General features: G+C 44.8%; 6 protein-coding genes across 6 annotated transcripts; 4 read left to right on the forward strand and 2 right to left on the reverse strand.

Annotated features, from left to right (window-relative positions):
- Positions 1 to 1,743: 1,743 nt before the first annotated feature.
- Positions 1,744 to 5,195, forward strand: V865_008294 (trehalose-phosphatase; the record flags this gene model as incomplete). The annotated part of the gene is made up of 8 exons (XM_066232030.1): positions 1,744 to 2,446; positions 2,513 to 3,004; positions 3,063 to 3,555; positions 3,624 to 4,083; positions 4,162 to 4,452; positions 4,516 to 4,592; positions 4,657 to 4,724; positions 4,798 to 5,195. The coding sequence occupies 8 exons, from the start codon at positions 1,744 to 1,746 to the stop codon at positions 5,193 to 5,195; spliced, it is 2,982 nt and encodes a 993-aa protein (XP_066088127.1).
- A 262-nt stretch (positions 5,196 to 5,457) lies between these two features.
- Positions 5,458 to 6,432, reverse strand: V865_008295 (uncharacterized protein; the record flags this gene model as incomplete). Its single annotated transcript, XM_066232031.1, has 4 exons — positions 5,458 to 5,832; positions 5,932 to 6,115; positions 6,213 to 6,274; positions 6,361 to 6,432. 4 exons carry the CDS (start codon positions 6,430 to 6,432, stop codon positions 5,458 to 5,460), a joined length of 693 nt encoding a protein of 230 aa, XP_066088128.1.
- A 344-nt stretch (positions 6,433 to 6,776) lies between these two features.
- On the forward strand, positions 6,777 to 9,977 carry V865_008296 (uncharacterized protein; the record flags this gene model as incomplete). Its single annotated transcript, XM_066232032.1, has 10 exons — positions 6,777 to 6,989; positions 7,086 to 7,378; positions 7,443 to 7,625; positions 7,692 to 7,814; positions 7,872 to 8,016; positions 8,080 to 8,455; positions 8,532 to 8,681; positions 8,757 to 9,052; positions 9,154 to 9,392; positions 9,473 to 9,977. 10 exons carry the CDS (start codon positions 6,777 to 6,779, stop codon positions 9,975 to 9,977), a joined length of 2,523 nt encoding a protein of 840 aa, XP_066088129.1.
- Positions 9,978 to 10,481: 504 nt separating this feature from the next.
- On the forward strand, positions 10,482 to 13,700 carry V865_008297 (uncharacterized protein; the record flags this gene model as incomplete). The annotated part of the gene is made up of 8 exons (XM_066232033.1): positions 10,482 to 11,359; positions 11,417 to 12,107; positions 12,173 to 12,193; positions 12,271 to 12,281; positions 12,344 to 12,438; positions 12,502 to 12,568; positions 12,666 to 12,824; positions 12,911 to 13,700. 8 exons carry the CDS (start codon positions 10,482 to 10,484, stop codon positions 13,698 to 13,700), a joined length of 2,712 nt encoding a protein of 903 aa, XP_066088130.1.
- Positions 13,701 to 14,161: 461 nt separating this feature from the next.
- V865_008298 (uncharacterized protein) lies at positions 14,162 to 17,411 on the reverse strand (the record flags this gene model as incomplete). The annotated part of the gene is made up of 18 exons (XM_066232034.1): positions 14,162 to 14,212; positions 14,293 to 14,335; positions 14,444 to 14,554; positions 14,624 to 14,682; positions 14,737 to 14,751; positions 14,857 to 14,926; positions 14,988 to 15,014; positions 15,091 to 15,173; positions 15,232 to 15,435; positions 15,519 to 15,571; positions 15,632 to 15,680; positions 15,751 to 15,795; positions 15,887 to 15,957; positions 16,040 to 16,137; positions 16,209 to 16,266; positions 16,338 to 16,501; positions 16,610 to 16,903; positions 16,966 to 17,411. 18 exons carry the CDS (start codon positions 17,409 to 17,411, stop codon positions 14,162 to 14,164), a joined length of 1,941 nt encoding a protein of 646 aa, XP_066088131.1.
- A 1,685-nt stretch (positions 17,412 to 19,096) lies between these two features.
- V865_008299 (uncharacterized protein) lies at positions 19,097 to 22,773 on the forward strand (the record flags this gene model as incomplete). The annotated part of the gene is made up of 12 exons (XM_066232035.1): positions 19,097 to 19,519; positions 19,582 to 19,747; positions 19,813 to 19,842; positions 19,900 to 20,314; positions 20,458 to 20,918; positions 20,976 to 21,067; positions 21,130 to 21,180; positions 21,243 to 21,333; positions 21,408 to 21,637; positions 21,709 to 22,491; positions 22,563 to 22,645; positions 22,710 to 22,773. The coding sequence occupies 12 exons, from the start codon at positions 19,097 to 19,099 to the stop codon at positions 22,771 to 22,773; spliced, it is 2,889 nt and encodes a 962-aa protein (XP_066088132.1).
- Between the last annotated feature and the right edge of the window lie 238 nt (positions 22,774 to 23,011).

A 23,011-nucleotide genomic window follows, 5' to 3' on the forward strand; every position in this document is an offset into this window, starting at 1 on the left:
GAAATCTTCACCTCCTTCTTGTTCCGAAGACAATGAATTTGATTGACTTTGACTGTTGTTGTTATTGTTGTCGATGTGGGTAAATTCGTCTATTGTATTTGGATAGAGTAGATTACTGGTATTGTTTTGTCTGAAAAACTTCAAGGTATCGTTATGATAGTTGTATTGTTCTGGATGATTAGGGATATTCAACCCTGTCTCTGGTCTTGATACCGGTACCATTGTTCTTCACGTTTCTTGAGATGAGGATGACAAAGGAATAAGTTGTGGTTATAGAAGAAGAACAAAGGAATTATATCAGAAAGGAAGGGAAGGGAAGGTAGTGGTCGTCGGAAGAAGGATCTTTTGTTCGTGTGGTGAATTTGTTATTCTTCCTGTCGATCGGTGAGTACTCATCACAAGCTAAATGTAAGATTATACTTGGTTGAGTATCGAGAGAAAAGACGACTGAGAGAGATATCATGATACTCTTTGCCATGATATACCATGAACCATGTAACCAGTGTATCGCGTCAGTATACATTACGGCCAGAGTGATACACGGTGATCTGAGCGTCACTGCTCTTCCCCCCTCTGGTATATGGTGAATTCAGGGTCACACACACACACCCGGACACCCCATCCTTTGATCATCCTTTGTGTAGAGATGACAAGCCGGATGAGGAAGTAAAACAGGATGTTGCCTCCTCATTCTTCCATTAACTTACCATATCTAGCTAATATCAGGCCACATGGTCGCAATGAGATGAGATGCTATGCTCGAAGCAAAAGGATGATGCCGGTCGTTCCAGGAGGCCCCACTGACAGACTCGTATGTATGTGATATCTGAATGTGATGTCAGAGGTCAGTACTAAGTGAGTATGGGCATGAGCATCATCTGACAGCTTCGCAAGACCCCACTTGATGGTATACTAGTATCCGCAAGAACGGTTTGAAGTCATCTTCTCAGTCATTCGCGACGAACGGTCCGAGCGTTAACTTACTTTTGTATGAGCTAGGATTGGTGCCACACATATTCTTCCCACGGGTGTCCCACATCACTAAAGCTTACAACTACGTCATGTCATTCTTTTTCACGTCGACTGTGCCTGGTTGCTGACCTGAGAATTGCCTGAAATGGCAAATCCAATGACGTTGAGTGTTGTAATGGGATGCAGGGTGCATGTGAGTGTTAGTGTCAGATTCCAGACTTGACGTGAATCTTCCACCACCAGACATCATAGAGTATCATCCATGGAATGAAAAAAAGACGTCTTGGTTGCTGGTTGATAACTCTTTTCCTGTTCCAAGTCAAACTACTGTAAGCTACTATCGCACGTATACGAGACCACGCTCTAGACTACGACTACAAGGACCACCGCAATTCGTTCTTCGTAAGTCCTGTGCTCCTTTTTGACCAAGATTCTTCTCCCTTCTGCTCTATCCGAGTTCACCAAGGCAAGAAGGGACACCCATCAATTGTACACTCCCTACCCCTTTGCTCCATCCTTCCTTTCTTGTTCGATGGTCCGGCCGTATCCCTACGCCCACACCCACACCCTCATTCCCCATCTCAAATTTGTCTTATCTGTAGTTGGACTTTGAGAAGAAGCTGACTATCTCGTCTACCCTATATAGCTGAACATCTCGCCTTCCCTAAATATCAAACGTACAACCTTCTCTGTCTTTACGAAAGAACAGCTCTCTGTTGGACGGACTTTCTTCACTTCTTCAGCCTCTACCACCTCAGATATTTGCCCAACATGGATTCCATGCATCCCGACCCAGCCCCCGCTCCTCCCCCTTCCTTGTCCGACATCAAAGCTCAGGTGGCTCGACTCGAGGCGGCCCACAAGCAGAAGGGCCTTCCCCTATCAGGCAGGATCATCCATGTGATGCATCATCTTCCCGTTGAGATCGTTCGAATCGTCCCCGCAGAGTCATTAGAAGCTGGTGGGATTTTATCTCCACCTATGACACCGGAATTCAAACCTGAAGATGTTGAAGCTAAAGTGGAATCTGCAGATGCTAAATGGAGGATTCACGCTAGAACCGCCCACCCAGCTTTGGTATCTGGTATAAAATCATTATCAGATACTCATGATCAAATCTTGGTAGCTTGGACAGGTGAAGTGCTTTTACAACCTGATACCAATGCATCACCTCAACCTCCCTCACAAGCCACTTTCCCCTCTATCGCCCAGAACCTCTTAGCTCCCTTTTCGACCCAGCAAGAAACTCTATCTCCTACTTCCCCAAGTGTGCCTACTCCACCTCCTGATGAATCACCCTTGATGGTTTTTGGAGGTGAATTCAACGATCAAGAGAAGAAAGAGGTAGAAACGGAGTTGGAGAGGTTTACTGAGGTGGAACAGAAGTTTGAGGAAGGTGGAAGATTGAAGTATCTCCCTGTGTTCTTACCTCCTGATGTCAGTAAAGGCCATTACGAGGGCTTCTGTAAGAAGAGTGAGTCGACTGATCACGATGTCCCTGACCGATGAACGTCAGCTCACACCTTGGATCTTCAACCAGCTCTTTGGCCATTATTCCACTATCTGCTATGGCTCGACTCTACCGCTACTGTCCCTTCACCCGACCCATCATGGTTAGCCTACCATAAGACCAATCAAATGTTCGCCCAAAGAGTTGCCGAAGTGTACAAACCTGGTGATTTAATCATCTGCCACGATTACCATCTCCTCCTAGCTCCCAAGATGATCAGAGAAGCTCTCGGCCAAGTATTCCACCCTAATGCAGGATGGGGTACCGCTCATCCTTCGCCAGCTGCGCACCACGCCAACAAGCGATTCGACTGGGATCAAAGTCAGCAAAGCACCCCTACCAATGCTAATAACGATAAGTCAAAGACGGAGAAACTCGGTGGCTTCCTTTCGAACGTTGGCTCAGCTCTTGGTCAACATCTGAGTGTCGGGGGCGAACACGGCGCTACACCCGTAGAAGTCATGATTGGAATGTTCATGCATACTCCTTGGCCAAGTTCCGAAATCTTCAGATGTCTCCCTAGTGAGTTACCATAATGGTTTAGATAAAGACGAGGGTTAGCTGACAGTCCGTCTTATAGCTCGAAGAGAGATTCTTGATGGTATGCTCGGAGCCAATCTCGTTTCTTTCCAAACATACTCCTACTCCCGACATTTCGTATCGACATGTATCAGAGTATGTGGGTATGAGTCAACCCCTGGAGGAGTGGATGCGAATGGACAAGTTACAGCTGTAGGCTACTGTCCTATAGGATTAGATGTCAAGCGAGTCATCCACGATAGGGAATTACCAGGTGTGATACCCAAGATGGAAGCTCTCAGACAATTATACAAGGACAAGAAGATCATCGTAGGAAGAGAGAAATTAGACGTTGCTAAAGGTGTATACAACAAACTGCAAGCTTTCGAGAAATTCTTACAAGTCTACCCTGAATGGAGAGGCAAAGTAGTTTTGATCCAGGTCACTACTCCTGCTTTGTCTGAATCACCAAAACTGGAGAGAATGACGGCCGAGTTGGTCAGTCATATCAATGGTACTTATGGTAGCTTGGACTTTACCCCAGTGCACCACTAGTGAGTCTGTCTCAGGTCTTTCCATCTATTTACAGCCAAGCTGATTAGAATTGTGTACTCCTCCCCAGCCACCAAGCATTGGAGAAAGATGAATATTTCGGATTACTTTCCGTTGCCGACTTGGCTCTTATCACATCCCTCAGAGATGGTATGAACACCACTTCAATGGAGTTTATCTTATGCCAAGATAAGACCAACAAATCTCCTTTGGTATTATCCGAGTTTATGGGAACCGTGGCTTCTTTCCAGAGTGCTTTACAGATCAATCCCCACGATCTCCTCGGTGTCGCTCATGCGATAAATAAAGGATTGAACATGCCACAAGCTGAGAAAGAGGAAAGACATCAGAGTTTACTTGATTCCGTTAATGGACATACCTCTTATACTTGGGCTGCGACGATCTTGAAGCAGTTATTGGAGAATGTTGGTGGCGAACATACTGCCCATCAGACTCCCGCTTTGGATGTCAACAAGTTTAGTCAGGCGTACAAGAACGCTAAGAAGAGGTTAATGTTGTTCGATTATGATGTGAGTGGTGTTTTCTCTCCGTGACGACGGTATAAAGCATACGTTGGGTCATAGACTGATTTGTTCGTGGATTCACAGGGAACTCTCACACCAATTGTTAAAGTACCTTCTCATGCCGTCCCGACCGAAAGAACCCTTTCGGCCATTAGTACACTCGCGAAAGATCCCAAGAACGTTGTGTACTTGATCTCAGGACGAGATGGCGATTTCTTAGAGGAACATTGGGGACACGTGGAAAACTTGGGAATGTCAGCTGAACATGGTTCTTTCGTGAAACAACCTGGAGATGAAGAGTTCACGAATATGACGGAAGCTCTTGATATGAGTTGGATGAGTGAGGTGGAAGAGATTTTCAAGTATTATACTGAGGTCAGTGACTGTAGCTTCATTGTGCATTTGGTATACATGCTGATTGAGGATATTCCTACATAGCGAACAACCGGATCTACCATCGAGGTTAAGAAGGCTTCTATTACTTGGCATTACAGGAATTCCGATCCTGACTTTGGGTAAGTCAGCTCCCTAGTCGCCAGCTTCATAAATGCCAATAGCTGATCGAACTTTCCGCATCAGTGAATTCCAATGTAAACAGTGTTTGGACTTGCTCGAAAGTTCTTTAGCACCCCGACGACCTATTGAAGGTAGGTTCTTTTCCCTCCATAACCGATCTCGCTTCAATGGTAGGATTTTGCTGATTTTGAATGTTTATCGTAGTCCTCGTCGGAAAGAAGAACCTCGAAGTACGACCATTGGCAGTGAACAAAGGTGAAATCGTCAAGAGATTGATGTACGAAAATCCTGATGCGGATTTAATCTTCTGTGCGGGTGATGACAAGACCGATGAAGATATGTTCCGATCTTTACGAACTGTCTTCCCACCTGGAGGCATTCATACCAATGATCCGATCATAATGAAACCACCTGTAGCTGTTACTTCCGCATTGGACCCAGAGGAAGTAGCCGAATTGAAAGATGTCGAATTGCACATTCGACCGGACGAGATATTCGCTACTACCGTTGGACCACCTGCGAAGAAGACACTGGCTGCTTGGCACGTTACTTGTCCTGAGGAGGTGGTGGAGGCTTTGGAAACGCTTTTGGAGTCGCAGTAGAATGGAATATGAATGGATAAATAGATGGTTTTGAAGCATAAAACAAGTAGGTAAGAAGGTAAAAAGGTAAAATGGAAAGGGCATCCGATGGATGGTGGAATGGAAGAACAGAAAGATAGTATCGCAATGGGATGAAGAAGTACATGATTGATCAGGATTAGATATGTCTCATTTCTCATTTTGCATGTATACAGTGTGTTTTGCATGAGTACGAAGTAAGGAAATTTACAAATGATTCTAACTGATTGATGGCTTGATTGAGTTACTCCTCCCTCACTCTCTTACTTCCCTCTCCATCACCATCTACATCCCCACCTTCTACCTGACTCTTCGCATTCTTAGCGAAATCCAACCCACTCTTCACTATCCCTTCTACCAACTCCCTCAATCTCTCATCTGGATCTTCACCCGTCTCTGCGCACTGCTCCATGATCCTCTGAGCCTCTGACATGAGTTGTTCAGATTGCTCGGATGTGAAATTTTCTAAAGCTAATTGAGAAATATCTGATTCTCCTATTATCTCTTGGTCCTCGCCTACAGCTGCGGGTGCAAGTGCGGAAGATCGTTGATCTGCTGGGAGTTGGGTGAGGAGGTAGGAAGCGATTTCAGGATGATCTTCTTGTAATTGATCTATTGCCTATATCACAAACAGCAAAACGTTTCAGCATTTGAACAGATCGATGGACGTTTGATGGTTGTGTAGTTGCGTCACTTGTTGAACTTGACTTTTACTCACCGTCAAACCATCTTCATTCTTCCATCCCACTTCCGCACCGTTTTCAACCAACAACCTGGCGGCCTCGAGCGTCTCCACGACGAACAAGGGTGTTTCTCCATCGTCATCTGGAATATTGATGTCACCGCCTTTGGAGAGGAGGTATGTTAAGAGTTCTAAATGAGCGTAGGAAGCTGCTGCGTGCCTGCGTTGACAACACGAGTTTATCAATATCAAAATCAGAATAAAAGGGAATCAGTGGGAGGGAAGGTACGTGATGATCATGGAATAGATGAACTTACATAGGTGTATAGGCGTTGGAATCTTTATCGTTTGGAGTGAATCCTTCGTTCTCGATCAGGTACTATACAAGCGATGACACTCAGCTACATGTAGATTATGATCATACGGGCAATGAGATGGAGTGGAATGGTGGAATGGTAAACTTACCTGAACCCTCTCTAGATCACCATCACTCGCTGCTACCCATAGATTCTTGCCTGACGATGAAGCTTGTACCATTTTTCTGAGACCGTCTTGAGGCTACGATGACTTGAGATTGAGGTCGAGATTATGATTGAGTTTGAGATTGAGGTTGACAGAGTATGTAGATTGCTTTGCTATCGACTTCTACTCGTAGTGGCAAGAGGCGAAAATGAAAATCTCGATAACAAGATATGATGACATCATCATATTATGAAACGAATGTTGTGTTGATATGCTGTACGACTAATAGATGATGATGACGAGCAACACACTATTGGTGTTCAACACTATATTGATACACTCGAATATAATACCCTCACCATCCAACTTCAGCCAACCGGTGCTCTTCACATGACGAAGGAGAAGTCCGCCTATCCGCCATGTCGACCCAACTCATCTCCCAAATCCGGACCATCTCGCAACCACCCTCCTCGGACATCGAGACAGAGCAAGTGAGATCCCATTTAGACTTACAGTTCACGGACTTGGATCAACTGCTTCACCCACCCTCTGGACCCAGTAAGAGACGGAAGAGGAATCTGGAAGAGGAAATCAAGTATTGGGAAGAAAGAGAAAGGAAATCAGCTCTGGAGGTATGTCCCTACAGCTGTCTTTACCAAGTTACCAAGTATCAAATGGGGTGTTCCGGTTCATGTAAACTGACGTTTGTTGTCTATGTCACTTTACAGCTCGAAGAGACCACCAAGTCCCTTCCTAAGCAGATAGAAGATACGCAAGCAAGATTGCAAACATTACTTTCCTCAGCACAGGAACTGTCTTTACAGCGATATTCAATCGCAGATAAATTGGCTAATCTGGTTTCCGGTATATCTGATGGCAGTTCCACTTCGAACGAGGATGGCGGTATACGATACAAGGGTGAAAGTATACTTGGGCAACTTGAAGTACTTCAAAGTGAATTGTGTAGATTGGAAGCTGGTTTAGCGTGGGCGAAAGTGTTAGAACAAGTCGTCATCCTCAGGTCAGTCAACTCTTCCTTGACTCAAGCTTTTCAGGATATGCAACTGATGAATGGCCGTGTTCAGTGAGAAAACGTTGAACCCCCTCTCACACAAGCCTTCGCCGCTTGCTGCTTTACCGCATTATAGGCAGCTTAACGATTTGGTACGACGTCTAGAAGGGACGTTACCCCCGGAAATGGCTTTGATGAAGGTCGTTATCGAAGTCAAGGAGAGAACTTGGCAAGGACTAAAAGATCTCATGTCAGAGTATGTGATCTCAGCTGCTACCTTCCTAAGAGTTATATGTCAAGCTGATCCTTAATCGATTCGCAGGAATCTATTGAAAGCCTGTGAACCCCTCGGATGGCCTAAGAAAGTGATATACGAGAATGTATCTGCCGAAGCTAGACGAGCGTTTGAAAGAGCTTACCAAGAACTGTTGTACCTTCAAGCGGAGTGAGCCTTCTCTTCCTAATATGGTGATCCTATAGCTAATCTGATATCCGATAACAGAGGGGAAGATTTACATGGCAAAGAAAGACCCTCACATTGGTCAGCTGGTAAAGGACTGTATCCAATCCAGGCATTGATCAAACCTATAGAATTGAGGTTCAAATATCATTTCATGGGTACGAAGGGTACCAATCGAGTGGAAAAGGTGAGCTCTACCCACCCTCTTTCTGTCTGCTGTACGTAATCTCTAACTCATTTGCAAACATAGCCTGAATGGGCATTCGCCAACATCCTAGATCAGATATACGAACATCAATCATTCCTCTCTACCTACCTTCAACAACTATCCTCTAAAGCTGGATTTGATGATGTAGACATCAAATCTGAGTTCACTTTACTACTGTTCCCCATCCTCTTGGGACTGCCGAGAGCGAGAATACCGCATCTACTTGAACATCCTGCGTTACTCGCTCATACGATATATCAAACTGTCATATTCGATGAGGCTGTCAAAGAAGGTGGATTTGATTTGGATGCGACGTCGATATACGAAGGACGAGAGTCGCCTTCTTGGGAGGGATTGAGTGGTATGGTGTTGAAGGAGAACGATTGGTTTGAAAAATGGCTGTTAGGTGAAAAGAAATGTACGTTTCATTACTACCAAATATTGCGGAGCATGACGGGTGATCCGCCGCTGACTAGAGGTCATAAAACTGATAGTTGCTGATACTCAACTTAACGAGATCATATCGTCGACTGAAGCTTGGACGATAAGCGATGAAGTGAATGAAGAGGATGAAGGGGAATCGAGTGGAGTGAAACCCACTGTCAGTGCTAGACAGGTGAAAGCTTTGGTTGAGCAGATAACGGGTAAATTGAATATTACTTATCTAATGATGCTTTGTACCCATGCTGACTGTCTCGCGAACCTTCCTTCGGCGACAGACCGCTACGCTCCCCTGCCAGATCTCACATACAAATTACCTTTCCTACTCTCTGTCCAACTACCGATTCTTCAAGCTTACCAGACCCGCATATCCGGGTCACTCGATGCCTTCGAAACCCTCTCATCAGCTTTCGTACGTGCCGTACCAGGCGCACTGGCTGGTAATACCAGAAGCGGTGTACATATCGATCAAGCCAAGTTGACTTCCGGTAAGAATGGTCTACAGAGGTTGATGAAAGCTTGGTTATCTGGCCAATGGATCCAGGAAGGAATGACGAAGTGGGGTGATGAGCTAGTATGTGTACTCGATAACTTCTTGCCTTTCTCCAATATGACATGATGTTCAGCTACATACAGACCTGCGACCCGAGCGGCAGTTGATGATTGATTCTGCAGTTCTTTGTCGAGGTAGCTTCGAACCTTGCGTCATCACAGGCACTAAAATACAGATACTCCTCAGACCCCCTGCTCCCCTCTGCTCTGAAGCACACTTCATCTACTGAAGTCGATCCTTCGACATCGGTATTTGATGTGCTGATCGAGAGGTATGATCATCTCACCTCGAGAGCAGAAGATATGATAGTGAGGTTGATTACGGTGGAAACGGAGAATGACCTGAAACAGCATTTAACGAGGTACGTCATCTATCATGCAGCGAACCTTCAGCCCTCCTTGTTAATGTCGAGCTCAAAGCTAATGATCAATCCTTCACCAGAAAATGGGACCGACCACCATCTTTAGAACCTACGGAACCATCTCCGCATCTCTTAGCAGCCCTGACAACTTACTCCTCTCATCTCCGATCATTGACATCGACTCTACCTCCCATAGTCGTATCTAGGTTATACAGGAGGATAGTAGATCACCTGTCTAATCACATACTTCAGAGAGGTGTTTATGCAGGATGGTCCAAATTCGCTGAACACGGTGGTATAGATTTACAACTAGAGGTGAAAGAATGGAAAGAAGTTTCTTCCAACTCCCTTGGTGAAAATTCGATAATCTCCGTTAATGCCTTCTGGAGGAAGCTTGATGATATTTCAAGTATTTTGGCTTTGCCTACTGGCGAAGCGAAGGATAAGGTGACTTTTGCACAAGCTATGGCTAGTGCATGGGATGGAGAAGAAGGTTTGAAGGTGTTTAACGAGAGATTGGGAGTAGATATGGGTAGGGAGGAATTGCAGAGTGTTCTGAGGAGAAGAGTGGAATGTTGGAGGTAGATGAGGAGAACGAAACGGATGAGAAAGAGTGTTGTAGTAGCACTGTACAAAGGTCTTTATGATGATTGCATGCATGCATATATCTCCCATTTGACAACTTGCTCGTCACTGCTGCCACTAAGCTCGTCGTCATCTTTCTGGAGGTGAGAACCTCCACTTTGATAGTACGAAAAAAACAACCACCTATGTTGAAATGCTTTCATTCATATCCTCTCATCTCATAAACGTAACGAACAATACCATGACACTTCAGAGATAACCCTTCGTACTCCGTCTGCCGTCTGACCATAGCATAATACCTACCCGATCGAGCGATAATAGAGCTTTCAAGAGCATCTCCCGTTCCCATGGTGTCAAGCTGACGAGAGCTGAAAGTTGATTCCGACAGTGTCATCAATGTTACACCTATTCTCGCCTAGCTCACCTCAATACTCTCCGTCCGACCTCCCATCTACTTCTTCAAGTAAAGACTATCCGTATAACCCTCATCATCAATCACATACAATGACACCTTCATCCGAACAAGCAAGTAGCGGTCACCTTCCCACACCGGCTTCTTCATTCTCTCGAGATAGGGAGTACGAAGCAGGCCCCTCTTCGTCATCTACCATTCACATGAAACACAACAGCAGCAGATCATATAGACCTTCACCTTCACCTTCATCTTCCAATGCACAACCCACAGGATCTATCACTCAGGAATTATTCCGTATAACTCAGATCCTCCTTGCGTTAGATTCGGATACTCGAAAATTCATGAAGGATACGAACAGATCGATCGATACGTTGAAACAAACGGTAGATGAGAGGATGCAGGGGTTGAGGGAACTTGTAGAAGCTAGTAAGGAAGAAGGGAAGGAGATTAGTCAGACGACGAAAGTGATGCTGGAAGGGTTGGAAGGCAAGGTAGAAGGGCTGGAGAGGGTTTGCGGAGATATCAGTAGGAGTCAGAGCCATAGTCAGAGTTTGGTTGGATCAGGAGTCGCCATGCATGTGGAAGAAGAACAAATTCAAAGACGACCATTCGCTCCATTGGAAATAGATGGAACACAAGGGGCGATAGATGATGAACAAGCTGGTCAACCTCTATTTGATAATACGCTAAATGATAGCGATTTTGGGGGTATCGATGGCTTACCCGACGATATGGAGAATGAAAGGACTCAAGTTGGAAATGGAGAAAATGACATGTTCATAGATTTAAATGATGATAATGGTTTTCAACCTTCCGATATGGACGTAGGAATAAATCCTCTAGAGATTATGAGATCGCCTTCGACTGCTGGTCCTTCGGTTATGATCAATGCAGATGGTCAGGACGCGAGTGAGAAAGGAATGAGAAGGAAGATAGCTGCGGTGCTGACTAGAGAACAGCATGAACAGTAAGCTATCTCCATGTTGTCTCTCAGTCTTCAATTAGCTTACCTCGATGTACATAGTGATGGACCATCAGCATCTGATAATCTGAACGAAGCTGGATACCAGGAACCCGTACCGACCCGTACAACAAGATCAAGACGGAAATCTGCCAGAGGTCATGAACAGGAACCTTCCCCTAATTGTGATCGATCTCAATCATCTTCCATGACGGCAACACCGGATGACGAAGAACACGAAGAGGGAGTGGCACTGAAGCCACCTCCAAGATTACCTTTCCCTCCTCGACCACTTGTCAATCCATCAGCATCTTTATCGCCCGACTCACAACTTAAGAAGAAGAGGGGTAGACCTAAGAAAGTTATGCCTCATGATCAAGTTCAAGTCTACCGAAGACGAGACTCGACTTTCGAACCTCCCGCTGCTCGTCACTCACAAAAGCAGCCGAAAGAATCAGTGGGACAGGAAGATCATCAAGATCCAGAATCTTCTGTCGAACAGGAAGGTTCAGCCTCGCCACGAAAGAGGAGAAGGAAAAGTACCGCTACTGCTTCTATCAAGCCTGAATCCCAGACTAAACCTAAGATGAACGTAAAGCACGATAAGAAATTTACCCAGAAGGGTACAGCTAGATTGAGGAAATTTAACGGTCAGGTTAGACTTGCCATCAAGTGTCTGGCTGCATCGGATGGTCAGAAGATTACTGAGGCGAATTGGTCAAACAAAGGGCCGAATACTGCTAAAGGAAGATTGGTGAGTTTGGGGAGGCATACAGTCTGAAGTCGTAGTATATGCTGATATACCCATGTTTTCAATAGGAGGAGATCGTGTGTGACACCGTGAGTCATCGTATAAGGGAACCTGTATTTGCTAGCGAAATGCTGAGTATATCGATACTTTCTCGATTGACTTTCAGTGCAAAGGACGGTGAGTGAATTTTCTGCCCACCGCACAGAGACATGTGACATGAACTGATCGTGCTCCTACAGATGTCATTGGTCATGTGCCGGTATACCTGAGGAGAAAGATATGTCACAAGAGAATTGGATATGTCCAGATTGTGCATATAGAATGGAGGTTGAAGGTGAGCAAGCTTGCACTTCAACCCGATATGCTGTCGAGTATAGCTCATATCGGCGATTCGCAGAAACTCCAGCAGTCTTGATTGACCCTACCCAACAACTGAAATGTATAAGGTACAATTGCATCTTACGGTGGGTCCACCTCTCGCTCTTGCCCAACCAATCAGACCAACCCACTTGTATTCTTCTCGTTTGTCTTGATACTGATCTGCCTAATCATACGTTGTAGTGAAAAGCGGGCAATCGAGCATCAAGATGGTGAAGAAGAACGTTACTTCGTGAAGAAAGTGGTGGGACGGCGAGCGATCGCTAGAGAACCAGATTCACAAAAGAGGATATTCCAATTTTTGGTTAAATGGGATGGGTATGATCTGGATGAGTGTACATGGTAAGTTCTTCTTATCAGGTCATTCATGTTGAGTATGTAGGTCATAATTGCTTCGTACGTTAACGAAGTGGATATCTTATTCCCAGGGAACCTCTTGCCAATCTCGAACACCATTCGGAACGCCTATTGACGAAATTCGAAGAGACAGCCAAGAGGACTAAAAGTAACCTCAAACTCAGAGTGTGTATTTTACCTGAAGCTAGGAAATTTTGGGATGAAATCAGCGGTAGTGCTATCATGGATGCTACGAAGAGCGATGATGATAGTGCGCAGGACGACCAAGATCATGGAGATGAGGATCCAGAGGATCAGGATGAGAAACAAATTGAGGAGGTAAATATAGCTATTGCTGGGCCACATACAGAGCCAAATGAGAATGATGAGGCGGAGAGGAGAGATGAAAATTCAGATGAGGAGATGATTAATGGAGATCAATATGGTGATGAATTGGATCGAATACTCAACGGTGAAGAATACGACCATGGTGTAGACAATGAGCCAAACGAGGAAGAAGTAGCGAATTGGATTGACCAAGATCCAGATGAAGACGAGGACATGGTAGAACACGATAAGATGGATCGCGAGACCAATGGCGACGACGACGACGATCATCAAAACCATAACGAAAATGACGAAATGGAAAACGATATTGGTAATTCGGGATCTCCAGAAAACTTTTCAGCCCAACAGGACCATCCCGAGGTAGATAAACAGCCGATGGATCCTAATGAAGAGAACGATGAATTAGACCATAGTGAAGAGGAGCATGATCATCGAGGTAACTCTATCACCGGTAACAAGGAGGAATTGAAAGAGCTGATAAATGAAATGAGAGGGGGACAGGTCAGGACGTTCTTCGGTATTAGAATGTTCTAAACGAAGAGAATGATCCATTTGTCCGTGTGAAGATTACAATATCTATCATTCTAGTCGATTTTGACGAATTTCGATTCCGTTTAGCGTTGAAGGATTTCTTTTTCTGTTCCACTATGAACCATCGTTGATAGTATCTTGGACGAAACAAAACGTGTATATATAAGTTTTGATGGTAAATTAGTTGTATAGTGTTAACGTGACATATTCAAACGAGATTAATATTTTTAAATACATGTACAGTACTGTATACAAGAGACTGGTCAAGAAATGATCGCTCGATTTCGATTTTGATCATGAAATATGAGTTGGTTAATATGTTGATATGTCAATATGTTTGGATGAATTGATATGATTTACTGTCATTGACATTCATAACGTTTCAAGGACATTGCCAAGAGTAGAATCTCAAATACATACAACATATTTTGACATGTATTACGTTCATTCATTGACTTGTTGAATTATGGGTCATATGATGCAAGTTGTCTATCTTCAGACATCAACCTCCAGTGCTATAACCGATACAAGGACCGAACAGTCAGCTGCTGATATGAATGTATCGCATATATGGATATGAAGATATAAGACGTACCTCTAGAATTAGTAAGAACATGAAAGATTGCATGTCCTGTAATCTGAAACAAAGAAAACAACCACATAACAGGTCAGCAAAGTAATCCGGATACTACATGTCTCTTTCGAAATCGTTGTCGTTCCGATCAGTACTGGTGAAGCGGACTCACCTCCAATGATCATTTACGAAATCATATCCATTCTTAGCGATTTCTTTAGCCAAACTAGCATGTCCTTTTACTTTACCATCAGGCGATCCATTGAAAAACGCCATTATGTCGCTAAGCGGGTGCAGGTCAGATCATTAAATATCATCATGTCATCATTGATCGAGCAAGTCGATTACTCACTGAATATCCGTATAATCTAGCTTGACAGGTACATAATGATACCACGGTATCAGCGTTTCCTAAAACCTGAGTTAGCTAGTTTTCTACAGTATCATCTTTTTGGGAATACCTACGTGAAACCATTCAGGCTAGATGAACAAGATGCAATCAGCTAAATATCTCATAACCATCGGAGAGGGAAGAGAAGAATCCAGCTGAATTTGACTGAAAAAATTCAACATTGAATTACTCACGTATAAAGTGCTTTTCAATACTACGTTGTTACTACTTAACAATCTCCTGAAACGCGAACTCCAACCGTTTCTATGTGGATGATCTTTCATCAGCCGTTTAAATCGTCTGAGCACTGATGTCTGTAGCTCACCCATCAACGTCGACTACATATTTGTACCTGATCACCATATGACAAAGTCAGCTCATTGTGGTCACTTCAAATAAAATGATCCGATATAGGTAGTTGAACTCACTTCAACGAATCTTCTTTCCTTACTCTACCCATGAAGTCAATCTCTCTCGCCATATCATCACAGCTCCCATCAGCTTGATCGCACTACACATGTGAATCAGCTTCGGTCTCTCTCACATTCGAAAAGAGATACTCAACTGACCTGAGCAGGTACACCACTCAATCCCAGGTCTAGCCACTCATTCAATTCCTTTCTTGCATATTCCCCTAGTTCTCCATTGGGTAAAAGGATCGACATGTTCTCTTCAGAAGCAGATGTGTTGTGTCCGAGGAAATGTAATCTTTCTCTTTGAGATTGTCGCCAGGGTGTCTTTCGGGAATGGAATAAGCCTGTTGCTGATCCTCGCTGTGAAGACAAGTTCAGGACGGATCAGCCCATGGCTCGACAGCAAAACACGTCAGTGGCAAGACCCAAATCTCAAGACTCACCCAAAATGCCTTGGCAATACTCTTATCTTCCCATTTAACGTATTCAACTTTCTCTGGAAACCATCAAGCCAGATTAGCTCGTTGTCTTACGGTTGCAAAAATGACAGCCTCACCAAATACACCATCAAGAGGTACCCCGACGATATCGCTATTCCACATTGTCTGTACCAGCTCACCCTAAATCAGCTAATTCCCTTCTAATAGCGAGCCTGATGTTGGGAATCTGACCGACCTTGCAAGTAGCCACCACGGGAGTCATCTCCACAGCCGCTCTATGCTGTTCAGAGAGTAATATATGATGCTACATCATTCAGATCATCTCAGTCAGCTTGTACTTGTACTCGTTGGGCTCAGATTGTGAAGCTCACGTAATTCATTAGATCTGGATCTGAACAATAATCTGCACTTCTCTCGAAATCCGCTATGAATGATTTCTCGACTACATCGAATAATCTGAAACGTCAGCTACATCCTCTCTGGGAGATTACTGGAGACATTGTGGATCGAATAGAATGGCTCACTTTCTCCTCCTGTTAGATAATCAGGTTGATGCAAGTCATTCAATACTAAATCCGTAGCTCTAGTTTTCAAAGGTGAATTATCGGGACAAGACCAAGACCTATAACGCGATAACATATTTCCTAGCATAAGCAAGCTTTTCCGTGATGTATCGACAGAAGTTTATCTCACCAGCCATACGTCCATCTCATAGATTGTTCAGCTTTATTCAACTGGTTCATTGGCCAAACTAACACCGATAATGAATTAGCTATGTTTATCTCTAATCTCATGGAAAATCGTAGCTAATCCTTCACCCACCTTTACCAGATCTGCCTAGGTTTTCAGCTTTCTCTCTGAATGTGTTGTGGACCATACCCCTTGGGCCGTCGTCCGAAGAGAAGGGGAGTTCTAATGGTGGGTTCATCTTGAATAGCTCTTCGGGAAGTAATGAGAGGATCGGTAAGAGTAAGGTGAGCGTATTACTGTATTCCGAAGTCCGGTCAGTCGATCCCGATATATGACCTCCTCTATCTTGTGGAAAGATCTCATCATGTAGTACGAGCGAATTTCAGACCGGTCTCAGCACTCACTTGCATCTCCATCCCCAAGCTTCTTCCCCATCAATGATCACCCTCCCCTTCCCTCGATGATGGTAATCTTTCGGAGTCCAATTCTGACTAGAGTCACATGCTGTACCTTCATCGCCCTCACCTGATGGTACGAACGTGAGAGTGAAGATTGCTCCTTTTGACCTGACTATTTCGATTCTTTCTCTTAATACTGATACGGGAAGAGATAAGAAGGATAAGAATGGTTGGTGTGCGAGCGGTATCAAAGAGGGAACGGGGATAGGATGCGGTTTTATCGACTGAGTGAATTTGTACCTATATCATTTACCATATCAGCTTTGTTCAAATCTTTTCAGAGTAGTGACATTATCACTCACCAGTATTCAAACCCTTTGGGAGGTTTCATCCCAAACTTATCCTGATAATCATCAACAGCATCCTCCACCGTCTGTATACTATCAATTTTCTGCTTTTGTTTCTCCGCCAGATCCTTTCCTCTTTCTATCAACGCTACTATAGGATGGGTGTAGCCGTTGTTTTTCTCTTCATGGTTGGAGGTCCAATATGTTAGACCTTTATGGTCGACGGTCAAACCTGATTGCTCGTATGGTTCCCTTGACCATCCTCCTGATATTGGTGGCCTCCTCACTTTGAGCACCTTTCTTTTACTTTTGATCTTGGTGGTTTGGCTGCTTGTACTGGACGAAGCATTTCGACGCGCTTGTTTGAGTTGAGTGAGGGTTGATGAAGGAAGGTAATGATGGATGGTAAGAAGGACGAGGAGGACCGACACGACAAGGATCGTTTTGATAGGACGAGGCATCTTGTCAGTCCTCTAGACCAGAGTCCGCACTTCAGACTATGAAGAGGGGGAGTGAGATGGGAATGTATCCAAACTTTACGGGGTTTATGTAGAAAGCAAGACGTATAACATTTTGAGAAATCACTCGAGAGGTGACTGTCGGGAACGTGTGCCTGAGTCAGGCGGGTGTCAGACGGGTGTGATAACCATGAAATCCGATCCAGCTCTCTCACGCTTGCTTGCTTCCCCTACCTAGATCACAGCGGAATGATCGCCAACGCTGAAGTCAAGATTGGATAAGCAGGATCTATACTTGAGAAGATCATCAAGGCCATACGATGCCAAGCAAATCAGCCTCTTCGGACAGCTCACAAACAATCACAACAGCTGAAGACTGGGTGCAAAGAGTCCATATCAACCTGCTTTGCGCTTTGACCCGTTTCTGACGTTTGACACCAAAATAACGCATTGACCCATTCGCACTGAAAGATGGAACACGTCAACGCACAGACATCTATCCCATCCGAATTCCACACACTCGTAGCTCGAGAAGTATCTTCCAACATCTCTTATTCCCATGATGAGCATTGGACCCAACAGCTGACCCATCTTGGATCTGATCAGCATCAACATCAATCTTTAGCTTTGAACTCTCAACCTCATAGCAATAAAGTTTACCCCCTTTTCCCTATTCTAGCTTGAATTTCAGACGTCGATCAATACTCGTAAAATCAACACGCTTGGACGTCATCAGAATAACAGAAGAAAAAGTCAGATTTTCACACTAGATTACAGGGGATTGACCATCACTTCATCTACCACCTCATCATTCGCTAGCTCGAGAACTGATCATTGTGATTCGACCAGCTTCTTGAAGATCAGATTGTAGGCAGAACTCATCTCCGTTTAATGAAAATCGTACAAGAAGACATTTGCAACAGGAAGTCGTTGACTCTATAGACTGATGCAGTGAGTGATCTCAATGACATTGACTCAGAGTATTAGGCCGAAACACCGATGCACTACAAATCTAATCTAGTAGTATCTACCTCCTTTGACAAGTCAGGATATCCACTCACTCTTCACAGCAACTGCTTGGATCCACCGACCAAGACATCTTGAAACAGATACCAAACATCATCAAGGTACAAAGAAGAACAGGATACATCAAAGGTCAATGCTTACATATTCACAGGTAGGAACAAGGGGATCTGTCACTGCCAATATCCAAGTGATCTATCTGTTCACAGGGTTTTGGGGTTAGGATACATGAGGTAAGTCAAGCTAACGATGATATCAATCAATGATCAGTGGAATTCAACTTTTTCACCAATGACATACTACCAAGTCACAGGTATATAAAGATCAATCTATCACTGCATTTATCCAATCTTACACATTCGTTATATAATCTCATTCTCTTTTACTGGGACTGGCTCTTAATTACGCATCTTTACTGGCTCACACTTCACCTGAACTCTCTTTCACAGCCTACACCTGCCCTTCAACGCCATTCATCCTACCGCACAGTGATTGTTGTTCATCTCTCTGTCCGTCTCGTTCTCACCTCGTCTGGGCACTACTCGAGACTAATCATCTACCTTTCATACCAAGCTGACACCGCTTTCTATACCCGATATAGGCATTTGATCATTCTCAATCCGATTCACCACTCCATTCAAACCTCTTGAGCCTTGGACCTCACCATGTCCTATACACCTCCTGATCAAATCCCCCAATCATCCTCACCCAATACTCCAGCAACCACACTCGTTACATCCCCTTCAACCCCTTCGACCAGGTTCAAATCGAATGCCATCGAAGTTAATCACCCAAAGCAATACGCTTCGGTCACTCCGACACCAGTGGTGGACGTCAAAGTGGAAAAAAATCCTTCTCAGGTCAAGTTGGAGTATCATGAACCTCTGTACCTTCCACAGACACAAGACCCTAAAGAGGGTAAACATGTCAACTATGCTCCTCGATCGGAGACGATGGCTAAACCTCTCAAGCCTATACAACTTAATCAAGTTACGGCACCACCTATTTCAGCAGCCAAGCAGCCTATCTTCGATCCTGACTTTATGATCAATCCTCTGGGTAAACCTCTCCTACCTCATCCTCACCTGGTAAGTGCCCATTTCGTGTCATTGGTTGGCAAAGTTGCTAATGCTGACTGACCGATCCTCAGGTCAATCCCATGATCTATGTCAACATGTACCCTCCTGACTTATCCGAAGGCGCTATCGCCAACTCTATGCCTGGTTGTCTTCCTATCAGAGTCAAGCTCGACCCTGCTGTGTCACCAGAGGTTAGACTGTACCCCGATATGCATTACGATTGGATGAGCAAAACCGGTAAGTCAGATATACAACTCAGCCTGGAGCTGCGAGCAGATCAAAACTGACAAAACGTCTGATAGGTACGATCGAATTTACAACCCTTCAGCTTGGTAAGTACCTCATTTCATCTGTTCTAATTGTATCTCCAGCTGACAGTGGCACCGTAGCGGAAAGGGCTCTGACGATACTCGTCAACCACACCACCTTCACTCCTAGAGGAGTATGGTTCTCGCCCTATCCTTCTCCTTATATCCTCCCTTTGCCGAATCCCCCTACGGCAGCTCGTTACATCCGCCCTACAAGATTGATGCTCCCTCCAAGCTTCCCTTCAGAACCCCAACCTGAACAAGCTTTCCGCGCATACTTTCCAACTCCCGCAGAAGTATACGATGCTGTCAGACCATGGGGCAGTCTCAGGTCGGTCAACTCATATATCACTGAAGTTTTTGATGAGGTCAAGGTAGAAAAGAATGGTCAAAGACACCAATGGATCGCTAGGGTGGAATTCTGGAACGAGGATGAAGCTAAGATGTTTGATGAAGGTTTTGGGAAGACAGCTAGTCTATTGAAGGGCTGGCAGATGTGAGCGATCGATCCTCTAATCTCTCCCGACTGATGAGCGACATAAATGCTAATATCGTGATGACTTGACCCAGCTTCATCCATGCCGCTCCACTAGAAGGGGCTAACCCAACGGTGCCCTCAACCTACGAGGTTCCTCCCAGATTGATGAAAGCGCCTCACACCCTTCCTCAAGTGCCCTCGGATCCCAACGCAGCGAACATCCAATACGTCACACCGCTCGGGGATAAAGCGAGTCACGATGTCCCCGCTCAACCCTCAGGCATAATGTACATTCCGGACCAGTCGATACCGCCCACTCCAGCTAGTACGACGATGTCTCATTTCCCGAAAATATGTTATGATCAACTTCCTCCTACACCCTCACCAATTAACTACGTTCCACCATGGGCAGATCATAACATGTTCGCTGCTGCTGGTATTCTGCCGGACGGTGCAATGGTGCCTGTGACTCCGGATATGATGAGTAGGAGGTTGAGTAGAACAAGTATGAGTAGCCTTGATGGAAAGCCTAGAACTTGGAGTCTGACAATTGGTGAGAGTCCTGATGGTGAGCTCAAACCTACCGGATTAGTAGCGGATGATGGAACTATCATCCAACATGGTATGTGAGCTATTCAAATTATATCACGTTCTCTGTAAGCTGATCACTCGCATGCAGGTCCTGGACAACATATTCGACCGGCTCCCGTTTTCGGTCCTGGGTCCAATAGCGTGTCAGGTTTGGTAGATTACAGTAATGTCTTCATCAAGGTAAGCCTGCTTGGTCCGACAAATAGGTATTGAAAGGATATCGCGCTGATGCCTATGGGCAGAACCTGGATCCCGATATCAATTCTTACTACCTCGAAGAGGTATTTAGCAATGTGAGTGATCTACGTGGTCATATCAACAGGTTGTGGGTCACTGATCGTCTGGCTTCGTATAGGTTGGTCAAGTTGTGAGCGCACGCGTCATGCGAGACGATCTTGGGCGATCAAGAGGATATGGTTTCGTCAGCTTCTATTCGCCCGAACAAGGTGAGCTGTTTCTCAGACATTTTTGTTGTCTCCCAACTGATTGTGCTATCAACTTCACATCAATCCCGTTGCAGCCGCCAATGCTATCGCGCAATTGCACAACCAGAAGCTTGGTCGCTCCACCATCTCCGTCACTTTGCACGAACCTCGCAAACTTCGACCAGAGAAGATCGCTGAGCGTGCAGCTCACGGTCTGCCCGTAGCTTTCGGTCGACAATCCTCCTCGCTACCTAGACGATCTATGAGCCCAGTCAGAACTGACAGGGTAGGAAGAGGAAGGCAACCGTATATCGAGGAGCCCAGGGTAGGTTAGACGTCTATAGCTACATTGGATGTTCGTCAGCTCCAGCTGATATCGTTGACTATATTTGACAGGCTCCTGGTACCACCGATGAGATCCGCTCACTCTCTCCAACTTCCCGTAAAATGGTTCTAGCAAAGAGAATCGCCTCTCGAGTCAGAGACCATGCTCGAAACAAGTCATTATCGGTTGATCTCGTCGAACCTACCATCAAAGCGTTGGCAGAACAGGATCTCGCTCTTATCCCTCTACTTCACGATAAGCCTCAGCTTGATCTCAGGATTGCTAAATGTTTCTCCTCGATTCAATCTGATTTTTCGGAACAGCAACCTATTGAGCGACCTACCAACGAAGATCTCATCAGACTCCGAGACGAAGTTGGGAAGATCGATCCGTTGAACGTCAATGAGATCATGCCGATTATGCTTGAAATGCTCTCGCCCTCGGAGTGGGTAATGATCTGGGATCAATCGAGAATAGCTAAGAAGTATGGTTTTGCTAAGCAGATGTTGGATAAGAAGAAGAAAGAGGAAGTTGAACAAGTACAAAAGCCAGTGAAAGTGGAAGAAGATAGAACAACTCGGAGAAGCGACGATCTTGCTGCTGGTGATGAAGCGAAGAACCATCTTGTTCCCCTCGATGGACTTACTATCCCTGTTTTCTGCACTCTTCCGGCCGATCAGATTATGAACAATCTCAGAAGTGAGAATGGACCGAAAATCCTAACTTTGTTAGGAATAGTGGAACCTACGCTTGCGGATAAAGCTGGTAATGAAACGTGGGTCGAGAACGTGATGAGGAAGAGTAAAGTAGAAAGGGGCGTTGAAATTGCTAGTGTGCTAGGAAAGAAAGTTGATGTGAGTAATCATCAGCTGTCGCATACCCGAAAGGTTTCAGCTGATACGCTTAGGTTGTTCTATTATGCCAGATTGACACGCTCAAACGAAGTCAGAAACTCAAGGTGATCAAAGGGTTGATCAATGCAGAGGACGACAGAGCTTTATGCGAATTGTAAGTCTAGCGAATTCGAATGGCGGATCGACTGAGGCTGATAAAACAGAATCTGATGAAATAGACTTGTATACCCTGCGTTGTTCAATTCAAAGGTCAAATCCTTTATCAAGTCTCAAGAGAAATAAAAATACGATCCGACTTTCCCCCTCGGATAAGTGATGGCTCAGCGACCATGCCTGAGATCGATTTTGGCTTCCTTTTTGGGAAGATTGTATACTATATTTTACGAAGCAAATGAGGACGCAAGCGGTACGATACGATCTTACGGACTATTACGACATTATTGGGCATTTCTGTGATTATATGATATGATGATCATGATAACGATACACGAAGATGAAGATGATACGATACGCTCGTTTC

The sequence above is a fragment of the Kwoniella europaea genome, chromosome 3, assembly GCF_036810445.1.
Source record: "Kwoniella europaea PYCC6329 chromosome 3, complete sequence".
Taxonomy (NCBI): Eukaryota; Fungi; Basidiomycota; class Tremellomycetes; order Tremellales; family Cryptococcaceae; genus Kwoniella; species Kwoniella europaea.